Source organism: Megachile rotundata, chromosome 6 (assembly GCF_050947335.1).
Source record: "Megachile rotundata isolate GNS110a chromosome 6, iyMegRotu1, whole genome shotgun sequence".
Lineage (NCBI taxonomy): Eukaryota > Metazoa > Arthropoda > Insecta > Hymenoptera > Megachilidae > Megachile > Megachile rotundata.
In genome coordinates, this window is record NC_134988.1 from 14,246,892 (window position 1) to 14,264,694 (window position 17,803).

The 17,803-nt window shown below is 42.4% G+C and overlaps 1 protein-coding gene across 4 annotated transcripts in view; it reads right to left on the reverse strand.

Moving 5' to 3' along the window:
- The window catches only part of rhea (Talin_middle and talin-RS domain-containing protein rhea), a 52,224-nt gene that overhangs the window by 5,318 nt on the left and 29,103 nt on the right, over positions 1–17,803 (reverse strand). For 3 of the 4 annotated variants that reach the window (XM_012287662.2, XM_012287661.2, XM_012287663.2), the window contains exons 3-14: positions 16,055–16,247; positions 15,313–15,714; positions 14,070–14,340; positions 13,310–13,813; positions 12,758–12,855; positions 11,623–11,711; positions 10,435–10,893; positions 7,491–9,304; positions 5,221–7,123; positions 4,406–5,152; positions 1,074–1,712; positions 44–699 (exon numbers count right to left, since the gene is read on the reverse strand). In XM_012287662.2, the coding sequence (XP_012143052.2) occupies positions 44–699; positions 1,074–1,712; positions 4,406–5,152; positions 5,221–7,123; positions 7,491–9,304; positions 10,435–10,893; positions 11,623–11,711; positions 12,758–12,855; positions 13,310–13,813; positions 14,070–14,340; positions 15,313–15,714; positions 16,055–16,193 (7,721 nt within the window). In that variant the 5' untranslated portion in view covers positions 16,194–16,247. Of the gene's footprint in view, positions 1–43; positions 700–1,073; positions 1,713–3,372; positions 3,441–4,405; positions 5,153–5,220; positions 7,124–7,490; positions 9,305–10,434; positions 10,894–11,622; positions 11,712–12,757; positions 12,856–13,309; positions 13,814–14,069; positions 14,341–15,312; positions 15,715–16,054; positions 16,248–17,803 lie in introns of those variants that run through there. The other variant, XM_076532869.1, reaches the window with a different exon arrangement.

Consider the following 17,803-nt stretch of genomic DNA (forward strand, 5'->3'; position numbering starts at 1 on the left):
GTTACGTTCTCTCTACAGAGCCTAATTCTTTTCTCGACTGTACCTGCTCGTGTAGCTTTCGTATCCACTTTGTTCAGCTTCGGTATCAGTTCCAGCCAAGTCTGGACGATTCTTGTACTTGGCCTGTCGAATCGCAGTGAGTCTTCCCCTGGCTTCTTCAAGTTCTCTCTCGATACGAAGGACCTCTGACCTCGCGTTTATTTCCTGCGCGATTCCACCGACCATCCTGCGGTTGAGAATCAACGACCGATCTTCTTCCTGTTGGATAGCTTGCTGAGCAGCCCGCACCAGGTTGTCCGTCGCACGTTTCACCGCATTTCCAGCTGCTTGCAATCTCTTCGTACTCTCGCTATCAGGGTCTGCCTTTACTTTACAAGCGACTAACAACTGCGCAGTGCTGCTGGCCACCTGTTTCGCGCTGGAAATCAGCTTCTCTTCTGAACTGACTCCTTGGACCAGGGCATTCGCCGACTCCACGAGACTGTGCGTCGCTGCTGCCACCATTCTTGCGGCGGATATCAACCCTTCGGACCATTGGCCGTCGTCTGAACTGGTCAGAGGTGTTCGAGATACTTTTCCTGTTGCTATCAGCTCTCTCTGAGCGGCGCTTGCAGCTTTTATCAAGGCCGAGGTGGCTGCTGCTATTGATTTTGCGGCTTCCAGGATCATTTCGTCGAAGTTCATGTCTTCGTTTGCTTCCTGAAAGAAAAATGAGAAATTGAAATGAATATTTTGACTATTTAAGTCAGTACGAAGTATTTAACTGGTATATGAGTGATTAGAAAATACTGTTCAGAACTAAGTGGTAGTTGTAGCCAGTTTATTTCTACACATCTTACCATTGGGAACCTTTGTCGATATTTCTGACCGCCATAATAATATGTTTGATTCCTGGTCGATTATTTATAAAACAACCAAGAATATCAAACATATCTTACGGAAATCAGATTAACTTCGTCCCTTTTACAATATTTCACCTATCAATTTCCCTAAATTGTAGCTTGCTTTACTTGGGCCACAAACTTATCATAACTTCCACATACACCTTGCAGTGTCATACACTCATGACCCACCTGTATGCTTCTTCTGGGTCTCAAACTCGCAAGCTTCTTAGCAGCAGCATCAATACTGGCAGCAGCACCCAGCAATTCGTTCTCTGCGATCACCGTTGGGTCATCAGGGTCCACCCAGTCATTGCCCTTCAGCAACTCAGCCACAGCCACCAGCTCCGTCACACTCTGAGCGATCTTCCTAGAAATGGGTGGCAACATATGCTTCGCATCGCCCGACCTTGACGATATTTGCAGAATAGCTTGCAGCAGCTCTCTATAGTTGATCGCCACATCGTGGCCAGCCTGAAGAGTCCTGTCTCTCAACTCAGCCGTCTCTGCACAGTTGTAAGCTGCTCCTTTGCAAATCGTCAGCATGTCGCTGATGGCTTTCCGTCCCATGTTGGCTGCTGCGATGATGTCATCCTGCTTGCAGCTGTTTCCAGCGGCCACCGCTTTCGCGGTCGAAATCGTGATGCTCTTCGTGCAGCGGACTAGGTCTTCGGGGGTGACGTTCAGCTTCTGGTTCTCGGAGGTGTTCAGGGCGCGGATTTCCTGGGCTATGGCTTCGATCGTGGATTCTAGGGCCCTGGTGCCGCGGGTGTGTTCGTCTTCTACGGCCTTGACTGTCTTCAGCAGGGACGTTACGTTGGTTACCATCACCTGAAGAGCAAGAAACGAAGAGTTAACACTTGTGCTGTGAGTGGTACTTTTTTATGGCTACATGTGGCGATCTAGGTACAGGTCTATTCGGCATTATGTGAGGTTATCGATGAATGGGTCTAAAAGTCACGCAATTTTGTGGAGATATTCTAATTTCTTTTATGAGTATTTTGTTGAAGAGAGGCAGTATGATTGCTAGAAATGGCGTGACGTTTAGAATTACATAATATGAACATATGAGGTTACAGGATTAATGTAATGGTTACATAAATATATGTTGCTGACAGATTCTGCTGTAAGAGAATGTTGATGTTGAAGAGTTAATGCTTCCCGCTTGTGCTAACGTTAGTCCTTAATAAAATTACTCTTGTTAAATATCAGAAACTGACCAGGTTAAATTCGTCACTGTAGATTAACATAAATCTTTCCAAGTTTCTACCAACAGTTAGTTATTTATTAACATTTTTCAACGTCGTAATTGTTGAATGTCTTATACCTTATCGCAATGCTACTGTTTAGAATTGTTCACAAAAAACAAATTGTTACACATGAAAAAGTTCCGTGATTAAAAAAAACCTCTGTAAAAAGAGAACTGTACGATAAAATTCTGTTTTAAATAAATTAGTTAACGAAGCACGTTGCTATTAATGGTTAATGCACACACGTTTTGCAAATGGAATGTACGTACCCAAAGTTGCTTTTGCTTAACAAAATTCTTGCCACGTATGGATTAATGAATTCGTTTAAAGGTGTAGCGTAATAAAAATTCGACGATTTATTTGTTCGTTACAAAGAAAAAAAAGTCGAGAAGAAAAAAATGTAGAAGGAAAAATGAAATATGGTACACAAAGTATAGTAAATATTAAATACCTAGACTGAAGCACGGTACAATATCTTCGCATAATGAGAATGAAGTCTACGATACGAATGCATGAATTATTTATAAATAAATGCAGCGGAAGCGCATCGTGTTATTATGTTTCAGCTCGATTATTATCGTTCAAATAAAAAATATAAATGCTTCGATAAATGGTAACTCGACAGAACTGTTAAATGCAAATTTGCACGCAAATTCGGCATCAAGTTCTCTTTACACTTTCAAAACTTTCACTGACGTTGCTCGATTTATATTTACGAGAATTTTTTGTTTATTGCTTTGTTATTTGTTGCAAATTTGTCTTCACTCTTTTGGCAAATTTTTGATCTTCGAAATTTTTGCAACTTTAGAATTTTAGATTTGTAGGATGTAAAAATTTTTGAAAATTAAACCCTGTTCAATTTGGAAATTTAACACTTCAGAATTTATGAGTTATGGAAGCTCTGGCAGTTACATTGACACAGACGCTCTAACTGTATTGCCACCGACGCTCTAACTATATTGCCACTGACGCTCTCGTTATATTGCACCGACAGATTCTTGCAACTAATAACACAATGAAAGTAATGTTCAACCAATTTGAAATACTATTTCTATCCTTTTAAAATAATGTACCAAAAGAGTGAATACAAAGATTGAGCGAAATGTGAAAGTGTACGGTTCAAGAAAAAGGCTCGAGTGGGCTACATGAGCAACAGCAAATCGGAAGTACGCTGAGACGGTTGTTCGCTCTCTGAGGCTGAGAGCAGACGTATCAGCTCCTCCTCTTGATCGGACACGAACCATTCGGACTCCGAACCGCCGACGTCACTCAGAGGCATCAGTTGTTGTTGTAGCTGTTGTTCTAACACCTATCCGGACCGGCCAGACCAAAATCGTCAATGAAACTCACATTTAAAGTCCACCAATGTCGTGGCAACAAAATGTTTTTTTTTTTTCACTACGTAAAAAAGTCGCGTGTAAATCTCATATATCAACAAAAGCAAACAAAAGCCGAAGATTCTGTCCGCTGTCGAAGCAAACATCTGTAGTGTCACACACAGACGATAGAAGAAGATGAAACACCGAACGGAGGAGAGATTGCAAGGTGGACTTTAATTGCGTTTGGTCGAGCCTCGTTTCGATACTGATCCTCGAACATCTCTATTTCGCTTCTTTGCTTGTGAATCATTTATACTTTCTCTTTTAGTCGGTTAGAGTAAAACGGTTTATCGATTAAAGTCCACCCCAAAAAATAAAGTAAGTAGGAAACTGGTTGGCGGTTAAGCGTGAAATTTAGATTTAGTGCGTTAACGACGGACAACAATGAGACACTGTTAGGTTCGCCATACGATGGGGTTTCACGAGTTCTGCGTCGTTTCTCCCTTCTCTCCGTTAATTTACTTGTTGCTGCGGTTAATGTTGTTTAATCAAGCGTCTCCCAACCCAGACTTTAAACAAGGCCTCTAAACTGTTCTCTAACATTGTCATCCAGAGTTTCATTACTCGTCATCAGAATTTATTTTTAGATATTTTTCATTTAGCTAAGGTACCACAAGAAATTTTCATTGATCCTGTATTACAGGAACTACAAATATGCAATTTGGAAATTCAAAAAGAGGCTAATCTAACCTATCCCAGTTCAATACCCCGTTTAGTCACACACGTCTTCCAACAAAGCTCTACTTCCTGATGATCGACGTTGCCATTCGGTTACAGGCCTCCTCAAGCTTCTTCAAGGTGTAGTTAATGCAAAGCGGGTCTCCTCGTCCATCGGCCACACCGACGTGTACACGAGTAAAGCGACAATAGAAGAGCGCCAAGCAAGTGATCTTACCTTGGCGGAGTCCTTGAGGTGCGCCATGCTGGGGTCGTTGATGGGTTTTCCACTAGCAGCCTTGGTTGCGTGTATCAGGTCACCAAGTGCGGATGCGACATCCTTCACCGCGTTGATCAGCATCACCTGAGCCTCAGGGTTCTGGCTGCCCAAACTGGCAGCGCCATATTTCACAACTTCGGCCAACTGAACGATCGTTGACACTGCGTTCTGTGCCGCGACTGCCAGTTGTTCCTGAGAGGAAGCTGCTCCGGCTACTAGGGTCTTGGTGTCTTCGACGAGAGCCTTGGCAGTCTTCAAAATGTTCTCTCGGTGATCGGCGAACGTGTCTCCCTCGTTCTCCGCGTGCAGGGTGCCGGCTGTGGCGAACATGATCGTGGTATCCAGGTCACCGATGATGCCTGAAACCGTGCTGGCTGCGTTGATGCACGCCTGTGTGCCTCTGGAGCCTGCTTGGAGAGCGGCTAGCACTTGCGACACTTTTCCTGTCACGATTTTGCTCTGTTCTGCTACTTCCCTTTGGGCGTACGCGTCGCCAGGTGACATCTGACAGGTCCCTGCTGCACGGACTATGTCGACGCAGGATCTACCGAGTTCCTGCACGCCTGTGCGCAGCCTGGAGGACACATCGGCGTTGGAGGCGGCTGCAGAGGCACCGGATGTGTCGCGAGCTAGCTGAGTGTACTTGTGGGAGATGTCCACTGCGAGGGAACCTAGTCTCGCTACGTCTGTACTGGATTTTGTTGACTGGAAAAAAGAAAATATGATTATACTCCACGTCTTGAAAGAATAATATTCACAAAAAAGCTTCTTACCATTTCCTGTGCCAGTCGCGCTATCTCCTTAGCAGCCTCCACCATTCTGGTCTGATAATCAACGTAAGAATCAACCGTATCGATCGTCGACATTCTGTGATCTTCCAGCCTGACCATCGCTCGAGAGATAGTATCGATCAGCCCAGTAACGATGCCATTAGATGTAGAGATTGTCTCTAAAGTATTTTGCAATTCCTGTAACGCGTCCTTCATAGACTCCACGGTTTCGTCTACTTCCGTATGCAAGTTGATAGCCTTTGGATTGCCACCGGACTCCTTGGTCACACAGACTAGCTGCAGAGCGGATTCAGCGACTGTTTTCGTCTGATCTAATAGCACCATTTGTTGCTTGGAGTGCACCATGTTCGAGGCAGCACCGATAGCACCAGTAACTAAAGGCTCGCAGTATAACGCAATCTGACTGACAGCGTGGCCAACATTTTCAGCTTCGTATTTAGCGGCTGTTCGAAGGGGTTCTAACTTCTCACGTAATTCGCTGGCACTACTCTCCATCTGATCGGTGAATCCTTGAACTGTGTTCTCTCTGCGGGGTAGCAGAGCTTGTGAAACGGCGCTGAGAGAAGCGGCGTCGAGTTCTCTAATCCTGGCGGAGAGCTTTTCGATCGCTGAGTCGCACTCTTTCTGTCCCGGAGCCTTGTCGCGAATGGAAGCGACCAAGGACTTTATCGAGTCGCTGACACTCTTGCTGTGGTTAGCTAATAGCTGCCAAGTTGGAGGATCTTTCGGACTGATCGCTAGGCTCTTTGCGGCGCGCACCATCGCGCAAGAGCCGTCGATGATGGCTTTGCCGGCGCTGGTGATTGGTTCCTGAGCGGCTCTAGCGGCGACAGATATCTTCGCGGGTTGACTGGCGAACTCTGGAGAGCTGGCGAAGGTACACAAGTTATCGACCGCTTCCAGAAGAGGCTTCGTGGCCTCTGCACACTTCTCCCTATTGGTCTCAGAGTAGTTCTGATCCAGAGCTTTGATCTCCTTCACCAGAGCTGACGTGGAGTTAGCGACGTCTTTAGCCGACTGAACGAAATGACGCTTTGCAACGGGGTTGCTGGTTTTGTTGGAGGCTTCGCGACATGCATTACAGAGGGCACTGGTATATTTCGCGATCATGGTGGCTGCTGAGAGGACCTGTTGTTCGGTACTAGTAGGGTTTCCAAGACTCTGGCAACCAGTGTGGATAGCCTGAGCAGCCCTGAGGAATTGAGCTTGATCTACGAGACCAGGTTTTCCAGCCACGGATGTGGAGTCGCTCACACCCGCCAAGTATGCTGCTTGAGCTGCAGCCTCGATCAATCCGCAAATCGACGAAGAAACTCCTCGGACAGCCACCGAGAACTGCTCGTGTTCAGACTTCTTCGCGTGGTTAGCTATTCCTGTCATACCATCACCAAGGCTCTTGCTCTTTTCCATCACGGTTTCGAGGCATTCGAAGTAAGTTGCGTCGGAAATTGGTTCACTAGGATTGTCAAGAAGCGATCTCATTGACTGGATGTTTCTGATGGCGTTGTCGCACTCGTTTTGACCAGGTGCAGCGGAGGTACAGACATCCACCAGGTAGTTAATGGAATCTGTCACAGCTCGAGCAGCTGCCGAGAGTTGGTTCTTCGCGTTTGGAGCACTTGGGTCGGCTGCTACCGATTTAGCGGTCACCAAGAGCTTACTGGATGTCATGCTCACGTTCTTCAAGGACACGACCATCTGGCTTCGAGTTTCGACAGCCGTCTGGCCTGCCATCTCCATTCCTACGTCCAGTAAGTCACCGAATGCGTTAGTGAATTGCTTCGAAGAGCTTGCCAACTGCACTGGTGATCGCACTGATGACACTACGTTTGAGGAAGCATCGTTCAGGTTTGCGGCTGCGTTGTTCAAGTCGCTCTGCAGTTGTCTGTGAACAGAAAATGGACCGATATGTTAGGTAATTTGAATTTGTATATTTATCTATATATTAAATTATATTGCTACTTTAGAATACATTATAGCATGGATTTGAGAATTTATTATGCTTATAAAGATTTAATGTTTACCAATTAATTAAATTAAGCGCTAGATATTTTAAAGTAATTACATTAAAAATGTTGCAAAAGATTCTACAGTTAAAGTTTCGAGCTATTAATGTTTCTCATTCGGTATTATCTTTAGCAATTAAAATGTATGTCAACGTATGATAATACATAATGCACCTGAAAACCATAACAGGCCGCCAGTGAACTTTTAGATAACAGTACTCTTATCAACAATTCTATATTACTTACCCATAACTCTTGTTAGTTTGTGGAAACTCGTTCATGCCTAACACCTGAGTCATGTCTTCAATATTCTTGATCGCTTCGTCGACGTCTCTCTGGCCAGGTAGACAAGACACGCACTTGTTCAGCGAATTCGACACGTCTTTGGCAACAGCTGCCAAGTTGGCCTCATTATCTGGATTATCAGGACTCTTCAGAGCTCGTCTAGCTTCTTTCACTAACCGCAGGGACTTCAGGATAACGTCGTCAGCGGTCATCAGTACCTTCTTCTGCGTGTCAGGTTGGTTGGATGTAGCAGCCACACCACGAACAGCGTAAGTCAGATCTTTAAGCGCAGACGCGGTTTCCCTAGCAGCGCTGCCGGTGTAGTTCTCGTTTCCTTGTTTAGCAGCGGACAGCAGTTGAGCCATGGCGAATCCAACGTTCTTCGAGGTGGCGCCCAACCGAAGAGCGGTGGACTCTGTTGTCTCATCGGGCAGGGGTCTCAAAGAGGCAGCCTCTACGGCTCTATAGAACTCTCCTAGCTCGTCCTTCAGACTATTGATCAGCTCTTCAGCAGCGTCCAGCTCCAAACCACCGCAGGCTTCCCTGGCACGCGTCACAGCCGATCTCAGATCAGACAGAGAAGCACCTAGTTGCTGAGAAGTTTCTGTCAACTGCAGAGCAGAGGCCTGATCGGTAACCGTTGGTAGCACAGCTCTGGCAGCTTTCACCACAGCCGTACCAGGCTGCAGGAACTGTTCGGAAGCGTTGATCAAATTCAGCTGTGCGGATGAGTTATCTGGTTGAGCCTGTGTTCCTTTTACCCCAGCCACTAGGTTTGGTATGTGTTGCGCCATCGCCAGACATTCTGCGTTCAATTCTTCCTGACTAGACGGGTTGGTGTTGTGATGCGCGGCTCCTGATGAAGCGGCTATGCACTGGGTAGCGGTAGAAGCCGCCTGTTTGGCGCAAGCTTCTAGTCTGCTGATCAGCTTCCTCCTCAAGGCTGGAGTGGCAGCCGCTGTAGTCGCTGCTCGCAGTTCTTCGGCAGCTTGACGCAGCTGATCCTGCATCTTCGCGTCGTGAGGGCTGCTAGCGCACTGTCTAGCTGCCTCCACCATCTTCGCGGTGGCATCAGCCAGCACCTTCGCCGCAGCCAGCAATCGTCGCTGCTGTTCGGAGTCGGTCTGCCTTTCTGCTTCGCCCTTTATGCTTTGAATCAATTGTGCCGTTGCTTGGCCCACAACTCTTGCCTGCCTCACCATCTCACCGGCGTCTCCTGTGCTAGCGAACAACTTGTCAGTTGCCACGAATATCGTCTCCACGGCTCCTTCCTGGATGGACTCCTTAGCTCGTTCGCCTCTGGTGGCAGTTTTTATGTGGTTCAACAGGTCGTTCAGCGTTCTGCTAACCTCGCTGGCAGCAGCGTTCAATTCTTTCAGCAGGTTCTCGTCACCGCATGTTTCGTTGCACACTTCCAGCAAACCCTCCACAGCTTTGGTCACCTCTCTGACCGCGTTCATCAGCTGCGTCTGACAGGCTGGAGAGTGCAACGTAGGTGCTACCACCTTTGCACAGGCTACCAGCTGTGAGGTTGCCAAGGCACATTGTGTGGCTGCTGAGATTACACGGTTCTGCGTTGCTGAATCTTCGCAGGTGGCTGCGATGTTCTTTGCTTTGAGGACCAGCGCGGCTGTGGAGTTCGCCACAGCTTTCGCCAGGGCCAGCAACATGTCTTGCAGCTCTCGGTTCGAGTCGTTCTCTTCGCCGATCGTGGTCAACACTTGGTGAGAAGCCTCGCCAACGCGGGATGCGGCGTTCAGCAGATTCTGTCTTGGCTGAAATGAAAAGTAGTAATAAATTAGCAAGGTGTAATAGCAAGGTATAATGCAAGGTGTAAATATGGTGGTAGATATTAACACGTTCGCTATGTGATGGGCTGTCATAGTGCATGATGATGATGAGTTTTAATAAAAATTTGAATCTGGTATACGGAAGGTAGCATAACAAATTATAAGAGTATCGGATGTTTTGTATCAAAAGTGTAGCTGATCAGAAACAATAGCGGACGCGTTGAATACTTCATAAATTAAATGATAGATGAAACATTGAGCGGGCAAAATATTCTCTTTGAACTATGAATGCATTGAATTAGAAATATTGTTCAAATGTCTGAAATCGATTTTACTTTTATATTTAATGAAATTTAACATTTGAGCTTAGTTTTCAGTTTGAGGAATTGATGCAGATCTCTGGACATTGTATAAATATTATTTAAAAATCTTAAATATAAATCTTGAATCAATTCAAGACAAATGAGTAACATTTGTTCGCACACTTCGAAGTGTGACACTGAAAACAAAATGAGAAACACTGAAAAATGTATAACTGCTTCCTGCTAAAAGAAAAAAGCGGACTAATTGCAACAGCATTGCAACCAACGCATTATAAATGCAATGCGAATCAAATGAATGTAACTAGTCTTAAAACTACTTAAACATAAATACCAAACAATTTTCTATTCGCTATCTTCCGCTTTTATTGCAGCGATACATAATGTATCGATTAAATTAAATTCCATGACATTCCACGTTGTCTAACAGCTAAACACATTTAAAAAATATAAAATCTAGACTGCAGTTAATCAGTTGCGTTTTCCATAAAAACAAATAAATAAGAATCGCAATATTGCAATGAAAATGCTGTGCATATAATTTGATGTCAAACTAGAAATACGAATAATACATTTATAGAAATATCTCTATCTTTGGAAGCTATTTTATGCTTACGTATCGTTCATAGGCGGAAATCGCTATGTAGAAAGGCTGCATAAAAAGGTACAGTTTAACATATTATTCTGATTCATATAAAACTGATTCAATATTCAAAAATATTCATTTGTTAACTTTTACCTGCATTGAATAAAAAATGAAAAATATTTAAACTTCGCAAAGAAATGCAAACTCACCTCCTTGGTCTCAGGTTCAGTGGCCTTCAGTAAATCAGAGAAAGCCGAGCACAGCTTCCTCGCTGCGTCCAGGAGTCTGTCTCCGGAGGATTCGTCGTCCATCAGAGCAGCAATCATCCTGACTCCCTTGGTCATTTCTGGGAGGTTCGTGGCGATCGTGGTGATCGCTGCACCCACCGCTGTGTGATCCACATCGTCGGCCGGACCAGACGTCAGGGTGACTACTTGAGCAGTTGCGGCGTTCATCGCCGCGATCTGCGAACCTACGTTCTGTTTGTGCGTGTCTATGGTCTGTTCGATCCATTTCAGGGACACTGGATCTGTCCCCAGTTCCGGAAGCTGAGCCTTGCACGATAACTCGGTCTCCGCGATGTGGATCACCTCGTGACCAGCGGTGATAGTCGACAGTAAGGCACGTTGTGGTTCGGACAGGACGGATGTGACCTTGGTTTGTTGCACCTGGTTTTGGGCGAGGCCTCTTTAGATATATCCGATGTGATGTTTCGAAAATGATTTTTTTTATGACGGACGTTCAAAGTTACGGACCGACGTTTTTAGCCTCTAACATAAGTTCTTGAACTTTTATTTTATACCATCAATTAAATATAGAAGATTATTATGAAAAATATACTGCCCTATTTCAACAGAAAATTGAATAAAAAGAACTGAAAGATTTTTTAACAGAGTCAAGGACAAATAACTGAAAGATCGTCGTGTACCTACTCTGTGTCCGCAATAGAAGGCGCCTAGCATGAAAATAAATTTAAACCGTGAATTAGTCATTTTCGAAATTTTTCCTTGAGCAAATCATTATTTTATGATTTTCTACAACTTAAGTATACCGTTCGTACTGGCTGCGATCCGGTAAAGATGCCTTATCTAAATAAATACTACAACGAAGCGATTGAGATTGCTCTTGCTGACGTGAATTATCAATGTAAAATTTTTAAACAATATATTTCTTCTTCTAAAAATTTGTTCAAATTTGATCAACATAAAGTTAACATTCCGAATGCTACATCATGTCCAGGTATCAAAACTGAAACACAAGTAGATACTGTTCATCAGGAGTGTATGAACAGACGTAATTAAACGTAGATATCAAGATCACGTTGCAGGTAATAAATAGGGGTGGAACATTGAGATTCAGCATGAGCAAGAGCATCCATTGTTGCTGATAGATCTTACCATCGGTGGAGCGTGAGCGATGTTCACCTGGCCGCTGACAGTCGTGTATTGAGCACCGCCCATGTGCCCGGTCCCATATGGTCGAGCACCTACAAACCGTATCATGCAACTATCCGAGTGATATTTACAAGGATCGATCCTCAGGATCGATTTTTGCTCGACACAAGAAGCTAACCACGGATCAGCACCGTGTCGATTTGCCAAGCGGAAAACAACGCGGACAAGCGAGGCCGAAATTTACATTTACGAGACTAGATGCACAGTAAAATCTGACTATGTGTAAAATGAAACTTTCATTGGAAGCTTACAATTGTAGGGGAATGAGTTTTCAGACTATAGATAGATTTTACTGTGAACACTAGGTTGCTGCATAATAAATATCGTTTCTAAATTACAGAACTAAAGTTGTAGCTCCTTCAATCATCATTTCTAATTGAAATACAATACTGCCATTTGTATGAAAAAAAGGAAAATGAAAGATTTTGTATGAAGTATAGAAGAAGAGATGCATATATGATATCCTTTGATGAAGTTAGCATTGATATCAAGAGAAGTGTTTACTAATTTTCAATGGACATACTGAGCCAATATATACCTATTGCAACAAACTAATATTTATAATATTCCTTTCCTCTTTATAATTAAATACAGTCTGTACGTTAATCAACAGCATAAAATATTACTTAAGAGATAATTCTATCATAACTATTATCAATAAGTACCATATGTCTAGCAATTTTAAAATAGGACATATGTTACGCAACAACCTGAAAAGAAAATATATATGTACGTATGTACAAAATCAACGAACAGGACTTCTCTGCCGTGCAAGGATTTCTGTAGCTTCTTCGATCGTTCTTGCAACGACACCAAAATGCAGTGTCTTGCAGCAGTTACAAGTGAAAAACATCTAAGACCTCTTAAACTACTTCACATGTCAAGTAAGATGGCAGTTGCAAAGAATAGTTCCTTCGCACACCAATTTACTAGTTACAGTACTTTTATTTAAGATTCTCAAAGGAGTAAGAAAAGCGTCATTACTGGATACGAAAATTAAGACTGCGGATTAATATGCAATATAAGACACTGATTTTGGGACGTAGAGTGTTTATTGTCGATATTCTGACGTTCTTACCGTCTCCTCCAACTCTCATGACTGCTGGTATGGCGACTGATACTGCTTCCACGTTTCCTTTGCCAACGTTACTTGTTTCGTGTTGCATGATGGTTGCTCTGCAAATGAAACATGTTTGATGTTATTAGAATTATGTAGAATATCGTACTGAAGTTAAATCCTAATTAAATTTGATGGGATCTAAGTGAAATTACTGTTGCACAAGAAAGTTTATGTTTTTATAGTTATGCACCTATGTGCATCCCCATATTCCTATATTCTGATATGTCTCTACACTATGTCCCTACATCCCTGCATCACAATCCCTATACTTCTACTTTTTCATACCCCTAATATGAAACTAATTGTTTACTTAGAAACTTGTCTGTTCTTAGCTTCAAAATAACTCTTCTGCCTCTGTTTCAAAAACTCCTCCATTTCTTATTCAACCAAATCGTCCTCAATACAAACTCAGCAAACAAAACTAGGCAACTGGTGTTCCACTGACCAACATCTCTAACCATCCTAATCCCAGCTAACCAATTCACAAATTAACACCAACAAGGAACTCACTTCAAAGGTGATACGCTGTCTTCGACCATAGTCGAGCCCTCATCACCTTCGATACCGAAGTGATCCTTGGCCTTCTGCTTCTTCAGTATAATATCAATATATCCTGCGATCAATTGAAGGATCTGTTCCGCTTCCGTGGTCTGCACGCTGTAATATTGATCGGAATAGTCGCCAAAATCGAGGGTGAAAGTGTTTGGAGAGGCACCCCAACGTCGGACGGTAGTTAGCGGCCATGTTTTTAATATTTCTTTCGTTTTCTCGTCGAGTCGCAGGACTGAGTCCTTGGTGACACCTAGCAAACGGGGCACCAGCTTGTTTTTGCCCTTCATCTTCTCTTTCACTAGGAAAAACGTGACACCGTAGGTACTCAGGGACCTTGCTGTTCTAGTGTACAGAACTTTCGCGTCGAGTTCGGAGAGGCCGATGTGTTTCTTGTGCTCTGCGAAGATCTTCTTTTCAATGCCCTTCACCTTCAGGTAGGACTGCGGTAGAAATTCCTTGAGGCTGCAAAAAGGGTTGTCAATGTTGAACATTTTTGGACAATTTGAAAAAACATTAAGAATTTGAGGAATTAGGGATTTGAACATAAATTGAGTTAAGCATATACTAACAATAATTGTAATAATAAATATTGTAACATTTGGTGTAATAAATTAAACCAAGGAAGTAATAAATGAATATGCAAGAATGATAATAAAGTCAGAGTTACAAGAAACCTAATAAAAGTAAAAAGAAGAAGAAAGTGTTAATGGAAACTCACTCGAGGAAGCCAGGCTTGTGTTTGTCTTCCTTATGATCACCGAACTGGATCTGGCATTGTATCCCAGCGAAAATACAAGCTTTTTCCTGAGTAACCGGATGCGTGCCATCTAGAATTGCGTCTCTAGCTTGAACGTACAAAAGAGATAATTGCACCGGATCTCGGCTGTCGATATTTTGATCGGAGAAGAAAAACTTTCTCCGTAGCAGCACCGTTTCTGACTCGTCTATCCCTTGCTCTCGTAACGTTTTACTGGGATCTATCCAATTCACTGAAAGAAGAAAATGATATCTTCCGTTGTTACAAGCTGAAAACCGATATCTTAAGTGCAGCATGTTAGGACGACGCAGTTCCTTGGAAAAACAGGATTTATTATTCTGTCGTGTATTAAATGGCGGAACGTTGGAGGTTTCTTATGAACTTATGAAAGTAAATAGTGTAATGGTACGGGTAACAATTTATAGTTTAGTGGGATTTGAAGTATAAGTGATGTTTGAGGGATTTGGGGTGGTAGGGATTGGGATGGTAAGGATTTGGGGTGGTAGCAATTTGGGGTGGTAGCGATTTGGGGATGTGAGAATTTTGAAATATAGGAATTTGGGAATGGAGAGATTTGGAGATGTGGGGAATTGGGGGATGCGGGAATTTGGATATGTGGGGATTTGGGGATGTGGGAATTTCAATATGTGGAAATTTGGACATGTGGGGATTTGGATATGTGGGAATTTGGATATGTGGGGATTTGGATATGTGGGAATTTGGACATGTGGGGATTTGGAGACGTGGGGATTTGGGAATGTAGGGATTTGGGGACGTGGGGATTTGGGAATATGGGAATTTGGGGACGTGGGGATTTGGGGATGTGGGGATTTGGGAATATGGGAATTTGGATATGTGGGAATTTGGACATGTGGGGATTTGGATATGTGGGGATTTGGATATGTGGGAATTTGGACATATGGGGATTTGGAGACGTGGGGATTTGGGAATGTGGGGATTTGGGGACGTGGGGATTTGGGGACGTGGGGATTTGGGAATGTGGGAATTTGGAAATGTAGAGATCCGTAAACATAGGTATTCAGGAACGCAGAGACTCCGCAATACAGATACTAAAAATTTAGCTCTTCCAATCACACCATCTTCTTCACACCCCATCTCCTGCGTTCCCATCGCCAGGTCCACGAATATGATTCAAATAATACAACGAAGCCATTTCACAGTAATAATTCCGACCGATACTCGCCTTCATCGTCAGTCTTGAGTTTCTTCCTCAACTGATCCATCTTGGCGTCTCGCTCGCCCTTCTCCTCTTTCCTCCTCTTCAGGGTGAGAGTTCCAAAATTGCCCGGCTTTTGATTCTCGGTCTCCTCGTCGGCCAACTCGCGTACCAACGAGTACTCGTCGTGGTTCGTGATACCTATCTTCGTACAAATTACTACCATGAGATTGGCGACTGGTTGGCTGTCATCCACTAGCAACGTCTTCAGCGTTCCATCCAACATGCGCACTCGTAAGGTCCGCAGTTTACGTCTGTACTCGAGCAGATCGCCGTTCCTCAAGATGTAATAATCGAGGTTCCGGCCTGGCTCCAACCACACGCCCTTCTTCACGTCCTCGTCGGCAAGGAATAACCCGTAGTCCTTGGCTGCGACATTCAACAAAATTATCTTTCAAATACTGCACTTCATATTCTCATATTTCAAAAATGCAGTTTGAATCAAATTAAAAATGGCGTTGAGGTTATTTGAGATTTAAGGATCAATCTCTGCGGACCCAAAAATATATCCTTCAAGTTATCTACATATTTGCTAATTTTTTAACATCGTTAAATGTTTCAAATGCTCATGGAAGAGCAAACTTAATTTCCCACTGGTTAGCATATAAATTTCCGCGTAATATATGCCGAAGGAAGAAAAAAGAAATGCAAATTCTTGGGTTCGTTACTATAACGTTGGTGGATATTTTAGCTGCAAGTAGGAGCTTACGTTGGCCCATGTTACCCGCTTCAGCGAGTTTCTCTCTGATAATACGGCAAGCGTCGTAAACGGATGTGCTTGGGTCGAATTGCATCATCTTCGTGGCGTTTTTCTCCGGGATGGAGATACGCAAGGATAGGGTGGCCATTGCGACTGCCTGGGGTGATCTTCTACGTGCACGAAAACCACCGGAATCACTCGACTGAAACGGAAAAACATCGCTCATTAATACTCACTATTTTTTATTCAAAAATCAGTTGCCATTTCACTTTATGCACTTTTTAAATAAAATAGGTTATATACGTCTATTAATTCAGTTTGCATAATCATACTAGTATATGTCACAAATATAATTTTTATATATTTCATATTTTTATTTGTGGATCAAAAAGACGTCAAGTTATCTACATTATGGATAACACGTAAATAATAGGAATTTACCTATTAAATAAAGGCATTACTTCTACCCTTCTTCGTGAAGAAACAGTTCTTAATTAAAAGCATCCCTTAAAAGATTAAGGTAAATTTAAGAGTACCCTGAGAATTAAAAATGTTATTTAAAAGAGGGTTTAAAGAATGGCAGGTTAATTTTGCACATTAAAATATTTGTATCAAAGAAATCTCTTCGATAATTTTGATATATTTTTTCGGTTTATTTCTCAAGTAGCTCGAGATACGAAGAGCCGACCGATTTCTATTACGAAGGTATTACAAAGAACATAAAAGGAGTTTATGGGGATATGTGATTTCTAGTTTACTGCTGAATCAAGTGCAACAAGTTGCGAGGGAGGATTGCGCTCGTTCATGGGTCACCGTGCTATCCATTCAAGTAATTGTTCATTATCGTAAAACAACAGAAAGTTCTTGCCCGTGACCGCAAATTCGTGTTTTATACTCTTACTGATTGTACGTTATTCTATTTCCGATATCCTCCATGAAATACGGAATCTTTCGACACGTGTATCGATCTCGCATTATGTAATCCGTTTTCCATAGAATTTACCATAGAACAGCGTGAGATCGGACTAATAAAAATAAATTGTGAAGCTAATTAAATCGATCGGGGAAACGAATCGTCTCATTTACCCCATGCTGGACTGAAACACCCAGCACGCTTTGTTTGCATCAACAAGTTACGAATAATCCCCTCGTACGCGTTTGTCGAACAAATCACCCTGATGAAAAACTGTTTGACGCTGCAAGTATAAATGTTTTTTTGTTAGATTTACAAAAAAAATATATACAATATGTTCTTTTATAATGTACCTAAAATATAATATTTAACAAACATTTTGCATTTATGAAATTCATTAAAAAATCATATAATATGTATCAAATAAATGTGTGTGCATAGTAGACATCTTTATGAAGATATACAAAAAATAAATAAGTAAAAATAAATGTACGAAAATATATATACAATATGTACTTTTACAATGTATCTAGAATATAATATTAAACAAACATTTAATATTTATGAAATTCATTTATAAAAATCATATAATATGTATCAAATAAATGTGTATGTATAGTAGACGTCTTTGTGAAGATATACAAAAAATAAATAAGTGAAAATAAATGTATGTAAATGTATATAAAATAGATTTTGTATAAAATAATATATTACAATAACACAGTATATTATAATATTAGAAGTGTGCACAGAAAATGCAAAATATAAAACAACCCTTGAAGTCCTCTTAAAGTTTCATATTAGAAAAGTACACAACACATCAAGTTTCTATACGATAAATAAAA